Source organism: Monodelphis domestica, chromosome 1 (genome assembly GCF_027887165.1).
Source record: "Monodelphis domestica isolate mMonDom1 chromosome 1, mMonDom1.pri, whole genome shotgun sequence".
Taxonomy (NCBI): Eukaryota; Metazoa; Chordata; class Mammalia; order Didelphimorphia; family Didelphidae; genus Monodelphis; species Monodelphis domestica.
In genome coordinates, this window is record NC_077227.1 from 256,248,392 (window position 1) to 256,265,873 (window position 17,482).

The 17,482-nt window shown below is 38.6% G+C and overlaps 1 protein-coding gene across 1 annotated transcript; it reads left to right on the forward strand.

The window, feature by feature from the left end:
- The first annotated feature begins 13,763 nt into the window (after positions 1-13,763).
- On the forward strand, positions 13,764-16,391 carry PROX2 (prospero homeobox 2). The gene has a single exon (XM_007472809.3). It carries the CDS (start codon positions 14,151-14,153, stop codon positions 15,486-15,488), a length of 1,338 nt encoding a protein of 445 aa, XP_007472871.3. The 5' UTR covers positions 13,764-14,150; the 3' UTR covers positions 15,489-16,391.
- The last annotated feature ends 1,091 nt before the right edge of the window (positions 16,392-17,482 follow it).

Below are 17,482 nucleotides of genomic sequence, written 5' to 3' on the forward strand. Positions count from 1 at the left end.
GCTCTACTTTCTCTTTCTGCTCCTATGCTGCGCTGAACTTTTCTTTCTTCCTTAGCTACATCCTCAGTGAGAAAGACTAAAATCTGCATCTTCAGTCCTTTTTCTTTTTTTTCCCCTGAATCTTGAGTTTTACAACTCTAGTTTCCTAATTGTAACACCTGGATATCCCACAATGTATGAAATTGAGGAAGGGGAGGTATTGTGAGAGTAGAGGAGGGATTGTGCCAATGATAACAATAGAGGTCTTCAATTTTAATTTTGCTCTAAGACCAGCCTTTCTCCTCTTTCTGACTTGCCTTTTAGATCATCATTCTTCACGTCACTCAGATTCAAAACCTTGGTGCCTATCTTGACTATTACCTTCTTTCATCTCATCTATCCATTTCTTTGTCTTCTACTCAAATTCATTCAGTTACCAAGTTTTTTTTAATTCTTTCTCAACAATGTCCCTCACATGTTGTCATTCACACTGCCACCACAGATTTGAACTATTGCAACAGTTGCCTCTACTACCAGGTTTTTTGTTTTGTTTTGGATTTCTTAGTCAATTGGTCAACAACCATTTATTAATCACTTCCTAAATACCAAACACTGGGCTAAGAACCACAGCTGTAATTTCATTGGGATGGTGAATATCCATATAGCTTAACAACTGTATCTTATGAGGTTATAGCCCTAGAGAGTTGTTGGGATACCAAAAGAGATTTTCTTATGTTCACACAGCTAGTTGGGGGCAGAACGTGAAATCAGGTCTTCTTGACATCATGATTGGTTGACTGATTGATTACTACTATACCCTATAATTATCCTATATACTCCTGCCAGATTAATATTCCAAAGCAACTAATGTTTCTTTTATAACTGTTACCCTCTTACTGTAAGGTTTCATTGGTTTCCCAATGTTTATAAAATTCTGTCATTCAAAGCCCTCCATCCTTTGCAACCATCCATTCGTTTCCTTTCTTTCCTACTTTAATCATTCTAGTACAGGCCCTAAGTGCCTCCTAGGTGAATCAATTAAATCAGTTAATAGATCTTTCTATTTCTCCCCTTTTCTCTCTTCCAAGCAGTCCATCCTTCACCCTGCCAACACAATAATCTTTCTTATTAATAAACCTGGCCATGTGTGGCATCCCACTGCCTACTGAGCAAAGTTCAAACTCCATTTCCCAGGCACTGCAGGCCTTATACCATCTGTCAGCATTCTACCTTACCAGCCCTATTTTATATGTTTTTTCAATATACTTTCCACTCATATAAAACTGAACTCTCCATTGTTCTCCAAACTTAATCTGTGCCTTCCAACCTCTACTTTGCTCATGTCATTCTTTTTGTTAGAATATCCTTTTTTCTATTCTCTACCTTCTGGATTCCCACCTATCCGTTAATAAAGACAATATAGCATGTATACATAAAAGCTTTTTTAGTTCCAATCCTGACAAATCTCATCTCCTCTATGAGGTTTTCTCTCACCCCTCATTTGGGCAGCAACCTTCCTTCCCATCCAGGACTTCACATTTCATTTTATTTGGCATCTCTCCAATGTACTTATCACATAATATCTTTATAAGTTCATAGGATAGAACTGGAAGGGATCTTAGAGGTTATGTAGCACACCATCACCTTCATATATATGGAAACTGAGGTCCAGGGGGCTATGTGATCAGCCAAGAATCACACAGCTAGGGAGTAGCAGAGCCAGTGTTTTTAACTTGGGTCTCTTGGTGACAAATCCAACATTCTTTACACTTCATCCATTGGCACACTTAATACTTCTCAGTTTAACTATTTGATGGCTACATCACAGTTGAGCCTCTTTTCAAGTTATAAGATGAGAAGAGAAAAAAGGGGACAAGGGAAGTGGCTAGGTAGGCAACTTACACAAGCTAATATAGTTATTTGTGTTTGTGTCTTATCTCAAAGTGTTTGCTCTCTCAGAGAAAGGATTCTTTTTTCCTTTCTTTTCAAATTTTAAACCTTTGCTTTCTGTTTTAAAATCAATGCAGAATATAAGTTGTAAGACAAAAGAGTGGTAAGACAAATCACTTAACCCTAATTGCCCAGCCCTTACCACTCTTACTCAGCTCAAATCTACCCTTACCAGGAGGCATTTCCCAAATACCCTTACCCTTCTCTGAAGTCTTCCAGTACCTCCGAAGTCCATGCCACCAATTTGAAACATACAACGAACATTAAATAAAAGTTAATTATAGAGGCATCGAGGTGGCTTAGTGGATAGAGGGCCAGATCTAGAGACAGGAGGTCCTAGGTTCAAATTTAGCCCCTAGCTGTGTGACCTTGAGCAGATCACTTTACCCCAATTGACTAGCCTTTGCCATTTTTCTACTTTGGAACCAATATATAGCACTGATTCTAAGAGATAAAGTAAGAATGTGTGTGTGTGTGTGTGTGTGTGTGTGTGTGTGTGTTTGTCAGTTACATACCATGCTCAATGCTAAGTGCTAGGGATACAAAGACAATGCTTTGCAGAGAGCCAAGGGAGTTCAGGATAAGAACTGATGGCTCAGTACAGATGGAATATAGAGAATATGATAGGTAGTAGAGTGAAATATCATACATGCTACTTTGAACTGAATATCCCTCAAAGTAACACTTAGCACATGACTTTAAAAGGTGGATACTTCAATATTTGGTAAATACATGATCATGAAATTGAGTGAACTACATTGTAAGTCACTTTGAGAACAAGAACAATGCCTTATGCCTCTTAATATCTGGAGTACCTAATATAACACTGCATTCTAGAAATGGTCACTGGTGATGATGATAATGATAGAGTCTACTGGATTGAAAAGACTTCAAGAAGTATATTTATAGTTCATAATCAACTCTTGTTTTCAATCTAACCCTACACAGAAGTCATAAGTTCATTTATCTCATGGAAAGCATAGGTAATTGCTCACCTTGAACTTATATTAACATTGAAATTTATTGAATATCTTTTATGTTCATGGTATCATGCTAGTTGGAAAATATACCTCATGGCACTTAGAGTCTAGCTAAGGGAAATAAGAAATGTGTTGTAAGCTGAGAATTGTAATAGGTGCTGCAAGGCTATTAATAATGATACAAACAAAAATTGCTCAAGGAGAAAAAAGATTAATAAATATGATCAAAGGTAAGGTGAATAAAGGATACTTTACAAAGGTAGTGAAGCTTGAGATGTTAGTTGAAAGATGTAGAGTTAAATGGATATGAAGAAATAAGGCATTCTGATTCAAGGAAACTATATAAGAAAAGGCACAGACTTGGGAATGTTCAATATATAGAAGAGAAACAATCAATAGACCAGTTTTACAAGAGTAGATAGTTAGATGACACAGTGGACAGAGCTCTGGGCCAGGAGTCAAGAAAACCTGAATTCAAATATAGCCTCAGACACTTCCTGGCTATGCAACCTTTGATAAGTCATTTAACCTCTGCTTGCCTTAATCTAGTGGACAAATCTCGTATTTTTGCCAAAACAAAACAAAACCCATGGGCAGTATGGTTCATGGGATCATTTAGACTCTGATAAGACTAAATGACTGACCAACAATCCTTGAATGTCATTAAAAAGGCTTCTGCCTTTACTCCAAAGACCATTCAAAATTGTTGAGCTTGATCAAAGCGGCTAGAAACAAGCCATTTAACTTCCTTGGTCCATAGTTTTTCATTCATAAAATGAGTGGAGTGGACTAGATAAGCTCTTTGGTCCCTTCTTACTCTGAAAAGATCCTTAATAGGTTTTGGAAAGAAAAAGCCACTTTTTCAGGCTGTCTTACTGAACTGAGTTAAGCTGAGTTTTGTGGACACCTGAGCAGCATAGCTACATGCTGGGAAAAGCTCAACCTGCACTTGACTGTAATTAATTTGCATATTCATAAGCCCCCCACAGCTGGTTGGCTGCTTTGGAACAGTCCCCCTTGCCTAGCCTTCTGTAGGAGCTTTTGATGCCAGACAGAGAGCTCCAGGACTGTATCAGTGGGTCCTGCCCTTCAATCTACTTACCACGCCCTGGGAGCCACCAGTAGGTAGCATTCCAATTCTTCACAGCTACCGTAAAAAGACCTTACTCTGGGAGAAAGGGAACACAGTTCCTGATCAAGTTTCTTTTTCTCAAATGTTGGTGGGGAGTTTAGCCTTAAGACATCTCTCTGCCTATCCACCTTTGAGAGGAAATGCTCCCCTGAATGGAAGTTACAAGAAACAAGCCAGATTGTTTGGATCTATTTCTTCTTGGGTAAGTCAATCTCTTACACTTACCATTTTTGTATTCTCACAGTAATATTGTGAGGTACTTAAAGGGATTGAGCTAAGGAATCTAGTTCTAGTAGGATTATGAGTATGAGCAAATATTAATGTTTCTATTTTAAAGGTGAGGAGAGTAAGGCTAGAACTCCCATCCTCTATCTCTGCAGAGTCAGAGGGTCTACAGAGAGCTTATGGTGTAATGGATAGAATACTACATTGGAGTCTGACTTGAAATCCCATCTCAAACACTTAGTAGCTGTGTTATCTTGGACATGTTTCTTAACCTCTTCGTCTCAGTTTCCTCATATAAAATGAGGAAGTTAGACATGTTTGATGGCTTCTAAGTTTCTTTCCAACTCAATATAAATTCTATGATTCTATAAGAAGGCTTCAAAGCATCTCATCTTAGACAAATTAGAGGAAGCCATAGAGTTCCTGACTGTTGAGGTAACAATGGCATGAACAAGATTATATAAAAGGTAAACTACACACTGTATGACTTCAGAATTAGGTTAAGAATGGAAAAGACTCTGAGAATCTTGCTTATTCTAGGACCTCCTAATCCTACAATAAACTAATTTAGTTATCTATAAGCAGAAACAATGAAAAAGTCAGGTTTCTAAATGTAACTATTTCTATTTCTATCATTGGCCTTAAATAAAAAAGTGAAATGGTTTATGCCATCAAGTAAGCTTCCATTCTATTGACTAAATCAATAGAAAAGACAAACTACTTGAAAGGACTATCTGGAATCTGATTTCTGTTCTCTGCAGGGAGTTATTCTCTGTCTGTATATCTATGAAATGTTGATCTGGATAGTGTTAGAGAGGAAAGTGGGTAGTGTCCCTGGGCTCCAAACAATTGGAAACTCTAATACATAGAACATCTTAGTCACTTCATCTTTGAAAATGAAATAGAATCTTAGTGTTGGCAGGAAATATGCCACTATAAATATATGTGTGAGTACAAATATGGATATGTATACATATAAGTATGTTTATAAATATACAGACACACCCAAAATAAGGGTCACACCTATTTTGTTACCCATAGTAGTAGTAAAAGTAGTAGTAGTAGAGGCTAGAGTGGTTTATTTATACTAACCTTTTATACAATGGAAGCCAAGTCAAGCCATAGGCAAAATGGCATAAATGGCCAAATTGAAAATCAAAGGGTGGAAAGAGCCTTAAAAATAATCTAGTATACACCACCAATTTTATAGATGAGGTCCAGAAAGGTTCAAAAACTTTCAAAAATCATATAGCTAATGAGTGGCAGTCTAGACCAAAATTCCCTGGCATCTCATAGATCCCTACTAACTTGAAAGCAAGTAGTCACTATGGTATTAAAGACTCAGTGCCACTAATTCAAATGCTTCAGCCATTAAATGGTTGTCCATCCATTGTGGCATATAGGGGGGAAAGGAGAATACTTTGGAGCAAGATAGTATACTCAGACCCCTTAAATCTTATCACTTCCTACATTAGGTAGGTTCATAGCAGGACTTGATAATAATAATGATGCATTAAAGCACTTGCAAATAATATCTCATTTTATTCTTGCAACAACCCTGGGAGGTAGGTGCTATTATTGTCCCCATTTTATTATTTATTTTATTGTTTATTATTATTTTATTGAGGAAAACTGAGGCAGAAAGAAGTTAAGGGACTTGTCCAAGACCAAATACCTATTAAGTATCTGAGGCAAAATTTGAACTCAGGTTTTCTTTACTCTGGGTCAAGTACTCTATTACTACCACACAACTTTGGGGAACTAGGAACTTGAAGAATTAAAGATGCCAAAAAAAGAATTAAGGTGTTGCTGATGAAAGTAAGGAAGGAATTGTACTGAACCAGTATCACCAAATCATCTATGGATCAACTTGGGCTTGTCTTTAAATAATGACAATGATGACCATCATATAAAGCTAACACTGGGTCAGGTGCTCAAGAAATATTTGCTAAATGGTTATGATAACAAAAAGAACAACCGATGGTACTTTCCAAGGACTTCAAAGCTTCTGTGTGTGTGTGTGTGTGTGTGTGTGTGTGTGTGTGTGTGTGTGTGAGAGAGAGAGAGAGAGAGAGAGAGAGAGGGAGAGAGAGAGAGAGAGACAGAGAGACAGAGAGACAGAAAGACAGAGACAGAGAGACAGAGAGGTGACAAAATCAAGAGTCCTTCCTCCATACTCAAGAACACAGATATCTTCCAGGCAGAAGAGGTATTCCTGTTTGCCACAGTTCTCATGATATTGGCATTCTACTTTGGAGCCACTTTGGTAGTGGTTCCTTTGTGTTCCTGTGGCAAAAGACTACTTACACACTTACAGAGAAGTGGCTTTCTAGGAGTTATTTCTTGATGACGCTACCATAGTCTAACCTTCCTTAGGACCTAGCTGCTCTGGTTTGATATCTTTTCCCTCAGTCAGCCAAAAGGAGATTGCCTACTTAGTGTCTCACACTCTCAGCATGTGTCTGTCATTCCATTTCATCTGTGTTTTGCATCTGCTGTCAAGGGAAGCCCAAAGCTGACTTGTAGCCTGTTCATGAGTATCTACCATTCTGTGCTGTGGTTGAAAGGTGGCTTTTGAGCATGACACATTCACACTATGGAATCAGTTCAGTTCAATAACAAACATCAATAAAAAAGGAAGTGGTCTTTTGTATCTTTGGTTTTAAATGCTCAAAGATTAGGGTTTTGTTGATAACAGCAAGACTCATGTATTCTAAATCCTTTTTGCCTTGTGGTTTTATGCACTAGAGAAGAGCTATAATTTGTCCTTACATTTTGATGCATGTTCAGATAGTTTGTGTCGGAAAACTATGTTTTCTGTTAAATAGTCACACAGACGACTGGTTTCCATGATGGCTTTTTCCCATCTTAGGAATAATCTATATCTATTCTGGAACAGTGTAGGTACCATACCATTTGTGGTGTCTGGAGGCTGCTTACATTTTCAAGAATTTCCTTTCAGTTCAACAAACTTTTATTAAGTGACTACTATGTCTAATGCATAATGCTAGGGGCTGGGGAAGATATGAAAACAAATGAATCACGGTACCCTCAAAGAATTTATAATCTGCCTACATTCATTGCTTCTACTTCCTCAACACTTACTTCCCAACACATGGCAATTTGACTTTTGGTGTCATCACTCAATTAAAACTACTTTCTCCAAAGTGAAGGCAAGCTAACAAGTATTTATTAAGCATCTACTATGTACTACGGTCTGTGATAAAAGCTTGGGAAAAAAAGAAAGGGAAAAAAAGTCTGTGCAGTTGGGTTGTATGGTGGACAGAGTGCCAGGCTTGGAGTCAGGAGGACCTGGGTTCAAATTTGACCTTGGATACTTCCTAGCTGTGTGATGCTGGTCATGTCATTTAACCCCAATTGCCTAGCCCTTACTGCTTTTCTATCTTAAAACTGATACTTAGTAAGAAGATATGGGTTTAAAAAAAAAAAGTTGCTGTCCTCAAGGATTTACAGTCTAAGGTTACCAATGATTTCTTCCTTTTTATTTTTTATTTTTTTTTTAGAAAAATTAAAAAAAAAACTCTTAACTTCTGTCTTAGAATCTATACTAAGTATCAGTTCTAAGGCAGAAGAATGGTAAGGGCTAAGCAGTTGGGTTAAATCCAGGGTCACAGTTAGGAAGTATCTGAAGTTAGATTTGAACTCAGGACTTCCAGTCTCCAGAACTGGCTTTCCATCTACTGAGCTACCTAGTTGCCCCACCAGTGATTTCTTAACTGCTAAATCCAATGGCTTTTTCTTAGTTCTCATACTCTCTAAACCCTGTAGCATTTGACACTCCCAATTCGCCCAGATATTCTCTCCTGTATGGCTTTTCATGACACTCCATTGGTTCTCTTCCCACCTGTCTGGCTACTCCTCAGTTTCCTTTGCTATATTATAAAATATATCCTAACCTCCAACCATGGTTTTTCTTTAAAGCTCTGTCTTGAGCCCTCTCTCCTCTCTTCTAAATTTCACAACTGCAAATCCCATCCCTCACCCCCACACCATGGAAATAAAATATATTTATCTCATGTGTATTTTTATAAATAAAAGGCGACTCACTTGCCTCAGAATCAGAAAAGTTAGAATTGATTGCCTCCTCTGACATATACTGAAGAAATGTCTAGGAAAAGTTACTAAAACTCAGTGCCCCCAGGCAACTCTCCAAGACCATAAATTGAAGAGTAGGTCCTGGAAGGAATCTCTTCACTGGGAGTTCTCAATAGGGATGATGGAGGGAAAAGGAATAAGAATTTATATAGCATTTACGGTGTGCCAGGCACTGTGGTAAGTGTGTAAAAGAAATCTTATTTAATCAATAACAATTCAATCATGGATCTAGTTTTTTAAAAAGCCAATACATTTGTTTTTATTTATATATGTACCTGTTGTCAAGTTGCTTGAGGTTATTGTGTCTTGGTAAGGCAATGCCTAGCATAATGTCTGATTCATAATAACTGTTTAATATATGTTTGATTGAGAGAAATGATCAATATAGATAAATAGGAAACAAATAATATATGAGTCTAAAATTATCAGATGAAATCACAAGCTGAGGCAATCATGAAAGTTTTCATAAAACAGATGGCATTTGAGCTGAGCCTTATAAGACAGATAAGCTGTCAAGCTGACAGAAACATAGGAAAACATTCCAAGAAATAAATGTATGAAAGAGGCCAATCTGTGTAGTCCCTGATCAAATTGATGAATCACCACCACTGGATAAGGTTACCTTTGTCAAAAGGGCACCTCTCATGGGAACAGCCATGTGCTTTAATCCTTTGCTTAGAGCAGCAGTCTCTAGATGCTCTTGATTGAACACCCAATCAATACATTACTTTTTGCCTGAGTATGAGGTGTGATTCTTTCAATGCTACCTGCATACGTGCTGTGTTGAGTGTTAGATTATTCCCAGAATTGATGCCCAGATCAAAAAGGAGAAGGTTGGGAAATTGCACAGCTTTAGAGGGAACAGAATGGAGGTTTATGGGTGGGTATGATTCTGTTGGAGACCAGCCCATTAATTAGCTACCAGAAGGAAGATGGTATGCAAACCATGCTTCCAACTGGTTAATGACATTGTTCTTTGGGGGTGGGGTGGGAAGATGGTACTTGCCCCCAGAAACTTAGAGGTCAGAAGGTATTTCAACTGAAGAATGAGGGGTAAGGTGTAAGAAGCCTGGAAAGGTGAGAGGAAGCCAGGTTATGAAAGGCTCTCAATGCCAAGCGAAGCTTTTTATTTGATAGGGAGCCACTGGAGTTTACTGAATAGTTGGCATAAATTCCCCCCACACACACACACACAGATATTTTGACTATATGTGAGTTAAGGGGAAGAGGGACAACTCTTATCAGAAGAGTTGTTATTTGCCTTGTAGTCTATATAAAGAGCTGTGGAAAATGGCTCAACCTTTTTTTCTAGCATCTTCTCTCCCCTCGTTGCTGTAATTTATCAAGTAAAAGGAGGAGAATTTCTCTTTTTTGTACCCCAAAACAAATAAAGGTGACTTCTAGGAGAAACATATAATAGGTTTAAGAAGAGTTCCACTTCCTGGCTATCTTCTCTTGCTTCCTTCCTTTTTCTGAGCATCAGTCAGGAACTAGACTTCTTCAGAATGAACTTTCTCAGCTTTGGGGAATTACCTTATGCGAAATTCTAAATTTAAGAGTCTTTGAGGACATTTGAACCTCCTAGAAGGGGATTTCTTCAGCAGTATGCTCCTTGGAAAAGAAAGAAGTCTGCTGATGTGGCTTCTACAGCTGAAATACTGAAATCAAGTTCAGGGGTGGGAAAAGGAGACCTAAACCTTGTTATCCCTTCCCTGGTATTAGCATGAGTTTCTAAGCCATTAAAAATCTGAGGTGAATGAGTATGGTTTAGGAGCCTCCAAAGTGGCTTTATATTCTGAGAGTAATATAATGAGCTATTTGAGTGACTTGTATTTCTGTATTTGTTGTGGGCTTCTGTGGATTCTTTTCATCTTATGCATCTTTTATAGGGAACGAAATAAAAGCTTTTCCATATGCCATACCCATATTGTACATCAAGGGACTGTGTAGCTGGACCTCCTGTCATATTTAGGAAAGTCTAGACATGGAACTATATTATGAGTATTTATTTTCTTGGAATACTCCAGGATTTTGATGGGAAAAAAAAATCACCGTAGGTTAACTTGTCAGTGTTAAAATGATACAATATTTATCACCTCAGATGTCTATCCATAAATGTAAAACATATGGGCAATAAGGTGTTCAGGGGTTATAGTATGTACTGTACTTAAATGCTTGTTGAATGGTGTTAATGCAAGGAGGTAAATTTGACCTCAAGGTTATTAGGGACTTGGTGGAATGTGACTAATGACTGGAATGTGGCAGTGTAAAGATGTGCCTTATTCAAAAGGGACAACTGTACATTGTTTTCTGTTAAAAGCAAAATAGCTGATATTTTATGATCCTTCCTAATTTTTCTCTTACTCTTGATGGTACCACCATCTTTTGTTACCCAGGTTTATAACTAGGTGTTATCTACAATTCTTCAATCTCTCTTACCCCCCCAAATCCAATCTGTGGACAACTGTTGATTTTATTATAACCTGAAAGTCTTTGGTATGAGATTCTCTCCTTAATGATGGAGATCAATGCTTGAGCCTGCAAGAGGGATGGTATGGAGTTGGCAAGAGCAGGAGAGAGGGGAGTGGTAGTATCTCCAAGTCTTTGGACCTGCTTGGAGTCTCTCCAGTCTCTTTGGGCTTTGGTTGCTTCTAAAAGAGAAGTGGAGTGGTGTCAACCCCACTTCAGGTTGCTAAGGAAAAAGATTCTGGAAAAAAAGCTGAGTAGAAGGAGCTGGCAATCTCCATTATGTTCCTTACAGCTTACAGAGACTTCTCCTTGGGTGAGATTTAAGATTCTTTATGGGCTGAGCTGAGTTGCCTTGACCCCAATGGAAGAGCTCTTTCACTCTGTATTGTCTGATATGTATTCTTATTTTCTTATTTTTGTTTTTTGCTATTGACTTGGATAAATGGGGCTTGTCTCCCTGCCACTATATGTGTCCATTGTTGAACTGGTATATGGTAGAAAAGGAATTAAGCCTTGGATCTAAAGCTTGGGGTCATGCCCCCCCCAATTAATGAAAATTAGTCATCAGAAGTTAGATTGAACTTCAAAATCACATTCCCTAGATTAATAAAATTTAAGGGAACAAAGATAATTCTAGCAGTTAACCCCTCTCTCTGAGGAGAGCAAAGTGGCCAAGCTTCTGATACCCGTTTCCTGCTTCTCCTCTAGGCAGGAATTAGTCTCCCCTGGGAGAAGAGACTAGAGCTGCTTATTCAACCTCTCTTCAACACACAATAATACCCTATGGTTACATGTTGGGGACAGCGTTTGCTACTCCATGTTTGTGAAATCTCTTATATTTTCTCCTCTTCTGACACTGCTCCCTCTTTGGTCCAGTGCTTCATTATTTCACAATGAAGACTATTTGCAATAACTTCTTGGTTGGTATTCCTGATCCAAATCTCTCTTCATCCCAGTCTATCTTCCCCTCAGCAACTAATTTTCCTTAAGTGTAGGTCAGACCTACTATTAAAAAAAAACAACCCTGGTCACTCCCTATCACTCTAGGATCAAAAAATGAAGGGCATTCAAAGCCCTTCATATCAGAACATCCTGTCTTTTCAGTGTTCTAACACCTTGCCCACCCCAAAGTAGTCTGTGATCTAGTGACATTGGTCTCTAAGCTATTTTTTTAACCCTTACCTTCTCTCTTAGAGTCAATACTCTAAGAGTAAGTATCACTTCCAAGCAGAAGGGCAGAAAGGGTTAGGCAATGGGGGTTAAATGACTTGCACAATCACACAGGTAAGTAGTATCCGAGGTCAGATTTGAACTCTGGATTCCCATCTCTATACCTGGCTCTTAATCCACTGAGCCACTTAGCAGTCCCTTATACTTCAGTTATCTCACAAAGTAACTAGAAGCAACAAGATTCTGTTTCAGACCCAGAATAAAGGTCTCGATTTTTTTTAAATGAGAAAGGTCAGTGTTATAGGCTAATGAGCTTTTAGCAAATCCTGATAAAATTCTAGATAGTAAGAGAGATTATTATTATTTAGAGAAAATATGTGATATGAGGGAGAAAGTAACCTAGAGACAGAAAGACAAAAAGATCTGGGTTGAAATTTTTCCCCTTTCATTTACTAGCTGTATGACCAGAGGTGAGTCTTTTAAATCCTTTGAATCTCAGGCACCTAAATCTCATCTGCTAAGTTATAGACGGGTCCCATAGAGATAGCATCAAATCCTAGAAGCACTAAAATACAAAGGTCTTTAAGAGACTTATGCTTATAAACTTATAAAAAAAAGGAAATGTCAGCATCAAGAACAAGACATGCTGTTTTAATTTCAATCCCGAAAGGCATGACTGACCTGTGACAAGACAGGCCCGTTTCTATACAAAATAAAAGTTCATCCATCAGAACCCGGGGTAGTTGCAGGGACAGAATCTGGGGTTCTGGTGGGAGAGAGAGAGATGAAGAAGGCATAGCCAAGAGGGGAAAAGATAGACTGACTTCAATATCTGAAGGGCGATCATGTAGAAGAGAAAGAAGACATTCTTCTCATGTAATTTGGGTAGAAGATTTTGACTCAATATAAGGATATATTTCTTGACTATCAGAACTATCCAAAAATGGAATGTGTTATTCTGGAGGGCAATGAATTCTCCATAGGCAGAGCTCTTTTAAGTGAAGGCTATGATGATATGATGAGCATATCCCTGAGGGGATCCCAGCTTCAGGAAGGAGCTTGAACTAAATGACCTTTGAAATCTCTTCCAACTATTATAGCTGGAACAACACAGGATTTGCCTAGAACACAAGCACTACTGTGGACCTGAAATTTACCTGACACAGAGATGGTTCTAGATAATAAAATTAACTCCAAAAGAGTGTGCAGTGGGTGGGTGGCCATTTAGGTAGGCAAAAGGCTGTAATGAGGACTGGAGATTATAAAAAAAAAAAAAGTTTCTTTTGACCTCTACTTGAAATCATATGAATTGCTGTTTTCAAACCCTTAACTTCTGTCTTGGAGTCAATACTGGGTATTGCTTCTAAGACAGAAGACAGGTAAGGACTAGACAATGAGGGTTAAATGACTTGCCCAGGGTCACACAGCTAGGAAGTATCTGAGGTCACATTTGAACCTAGGACCTCCTGTTTCTAGGCCTGGCTCTCAATCTACTGAGCAATCCAACTGCCCCCCCCTCCATTGTTGTGGTTTTTTTAATGGACATGGGAGAAGGGGAGGAGGGAAGTTGGTTTAACTAGATTCCAGATTGAAGAAAGACCATATAAAAAATAACATGCTCTGTAGGGCCAAGACAATATGGGTAACCACATCAAAAATTATTAGTTAGTTGACACAATGATGATGATAATAATAATAAAAGAATAACATGGGTATAGCACCCAAAAGGCATAAATGGGCAAATAAAATGAACATAAATCCGGGTGGGCAAATAGGGTCTTTTTTGAAAGGCAAGTCTTAGAGGTCTCTAAATTATTTTCTTTTTCTCTTTTCTTTCAGGAGTCTGAAAAGCAGAATTTGAAAATCTGGTTTTGTTATGGTACTAGATCTCTGGAACTGAAGTTAAAATTTTCCTCCAGTACCTGTTCTCTCTCATTCTTCTAACATCAGAGGAGAAAATTCCCTTATTGAATCAACCAGAGGGTTACTGAGGGTAGCCCTACAAGCTTCAGCTCTGGATAGTTAGGAAAAGAGAGACCTTAGTTTAAAAAAAATGCTTATGAATATTCTCTGGTTCTAAATTCCAGTGAAATTACAACCACTTGACAAGTTTGTGAGGAACCAGTAGTATGGATCCGAATTTTATTCTTCTTTCTTCTAAATCTCAGACATATTCTTACATAGGAGAATCTATGGAAGAAGGAAGCAGCCCATCTTCCAGAGTAAGTGGACATGATTCATCCATTCCCTGGGACCAAATCACTATTTCTAACTCTGTTGATTCTGACTGGTTTTGTGATGAACAAATACAAGCTAAAAGGGCCAGAGTAGAAACAATCATACAAGGCATGTCTCTCTCACCGAACCCAATGATGCCCTTGAGCAATCCCAGGGAAAAAGAGAGCAGGCACCCCATAGAAAATAGTAGGGAGAACAAAAGGAAACAAAAGCTTCCTCAGCAGCAGAGTCCCCAGGGGGAAGGGTGGTCACGGGACAGTAGAGGAAATTGGAAGGGAGAAGGTCACCATTTTAAGGAACAACTTCAGATGCTACAGCAACAGCTAAGACATTTTCAAGAGAGACTCTACCAGCTTTCTGAACATAATGTCTTAGCTCAAACCCAGAAAGATACTGAAAGGAAAAAGAATTTTCTAAAACATAGCAATGACCCAAACCATGACCATTGGGCTTTAGGCACTGACCAGTACAAGCATCTCAAAAGGAACTACACCAAAGAAGAGAAACCTAAAGTTTCTGAAGAGGAAAACCAATCTAGGACTCCCTGGTTAATAACTTATGAAGAGAAAACTCTATCAGAGATATTAAAGAAAGAATTAACTGGGGCTGTGTCACAAGTTGTGGATTCAGTCTTAAGAAAAGTATTATCCAAACCATCAGGCAACCAGATTCAACAGGAAACCGATGTCCAAGTGTCAGGCCAAGACAGAAAAAATATATATTCTACTGCTACAGGGAACACAAGGAAAGATTTGCTTACTATGGAAGCCTCCCAGAATAGGTCACAATCACAAACTGAGGCTCAAATGAGTGCTTTGCCTTTATCCATGAAGAAATGCTCAGATTCTCTTGGGGACCCAGCCAATTCAAGAATGACGCAGAAACCCTACCAGGTTCCTCACGTAACCTTGGCTATGACTTCTCAAATCCCAGAAAAACAGATTCTTAGCCAGCTGTTAGGGTATGGACAAAATAGCCACTGGAGTTATAGCCCTTCCCAGATCTCTTCCTCTCAAGATACTTCCTCCCCACCATCTTTAGACATGCCTTGGAGTACTTTTAAATTTCAGCCATTAGGCATGAGCCAACGGCCATACCCAGTGCCCTTCACCTCTAGCCAAGTAGAAAATCTGGCTCTTCCAACATTGAAGATGGAACATGGAAAACTGAAGACTGACTCAGATGCAATTCCTTTCTCTTCTGTCCACATATCCTTTACTGGTTACTGAGACTGTCCTGCCACTATTCAAATAATTGAGGGAAGCCCCAGTGATATTGGGATATGGATAAAAGTTAAGGCTTCTTCTCTCCCATTGTTTTTCTTATACCTTTTCTTCCATTCCAATCTTTATAGCAACCCAAAGCTTTTCACTGCATTCAAAGACTAGCTTTGCAAAGAGTTAGCAATTACCTATAGTGCTATTTCATGAACAGCACGAAGTCTTCTTGCCAAAATGATTGTCCCCACCTCTTGTCATGGCATCTGCTATTTGGCCATTAGAAATTAAATTTCTTGGGTCTTGAAGGATTTTCTTGCTCCAAGTATTCCATTAATACCAAGAAAGATATCTTTAGGTCATTTATCGGCTAATGCCTTGATATTTTTATCCAATGCTTCCTATCCTGATGGTTGTGAATAAAAAAATACAAGGTAAAAGTGCTAGAATAAAAACTATCATGCATGGTAAGATGGAGACAGTGTTAGAACCTGTTCATGGGGAAATAGACCCTGATAGAACTAAAGAGGCAACATAGTGTCAGAAGTGGTACAGGGCAGTCATGAAGGAAGTAAGCAAATATTCAGGCTAATTTTGTCTGTAGTCAAATCTGATTACATTTCTCATTGCAATAGCCACACATATGATAAATTATCATTATTAGTCACATTTTACAGAAAGAAGAAATGACTTACCCAGAATAAGATTGGAGCAAAGGCAAAAGTAGAAGCTATATTTCTGAAATTTCTGTTTACCCTGTTGTTCCCAGAGATTTTTCCAGGTGTAAATTGGTTGAGCTCACCAAAGCTTTAAGTAGCATGATACTGCTGCCTTACAAGGTATCATATAAAAGGGCAGACGTGGGTGTGATTTGGGATGACTCACCTGGGTGCTGGTCCTAGATAAAAGGAGTACCCAAATTCTATATTAATGTTTCCAATTTTGATCTTTTTATTTTGGGCTTTGGCAGTCCATGTGTCCTGTGTCCATTGGCCCTTTGTGTTGGACAACAGTATTGGAACTAAGGTCTCTTTCAGTTATAAAAAATCTGTATCTAACTCTGGTCTCCATAGATGTCATACGGGCAGATAACAACTACCTGAGGGATAATCTGATGGAAACAAGTCGTCTTCTGGATAGGGGTAGGAACTTTGAATTGTGGTGTTTTCTCTCCCCATGACAATGGCATAGGAGTAACATAAAGAGCAACCCAAGTCTGACAGCTATCTAGAACACCTGAACAAGATCATTAATGGAGGAGACATTGTCAGCATTATCTGAGAATAATCCAAAGAAGGCTAACCTAACACGGCACTGTAATTAATATCACCGACCCAGAAAATTGTTTCATGCTGCCATGGTGAGAACGTAGTGGGAAGGGATTTCAAGGACCATCTAATGTAACTTTTATTTGGCATGACTATTGTTAGTAGTATTACTGAAAGATAGTCATCTAGTGTTAGTTTGAAGAAAATTGGGGTTGAATAATCCGTCCCTAACGCAAACTATTCTTTTGGACATCTCTAATGGTTTAAAAACAAAAAGATATTTCCTCAGATCAGTTGAACTCTGCCTCTTTTCTACTTTGGCCTCTTGAGGTGAAGTAAAACAAGTATAACCCCTCTTCTTGGTAACAATTATTCAAATATACTTTCTTCAATCTAAACATTCCCAGTTCCTCCAATTCCTTTTACAGTATGACTTTCCATCCCCTCAACATTTTGATCTCCCTCTTCAGGATGAGCTTGAGTGTGTCAATGTCTCTCCTAAGCCAGATATTCAGAACTAAATATAATATTTCAGTTGTGGCCAGACTAGGGCAGAGAGCAGCAGGATTATTATCTCTCTGGGAATGGTGTTTCTATTAATGCCATCTGAGATTACATTAGCCTTCTGGGCTGCTACATCCCACTGACTGCTCCTCTTGATAAGGGATCTGGTGACATCTCTCCCACTTTGTAAATTAGGTAGCTGCTTTTTTTTTTTTTAAACCCAAGTGCAGAGCT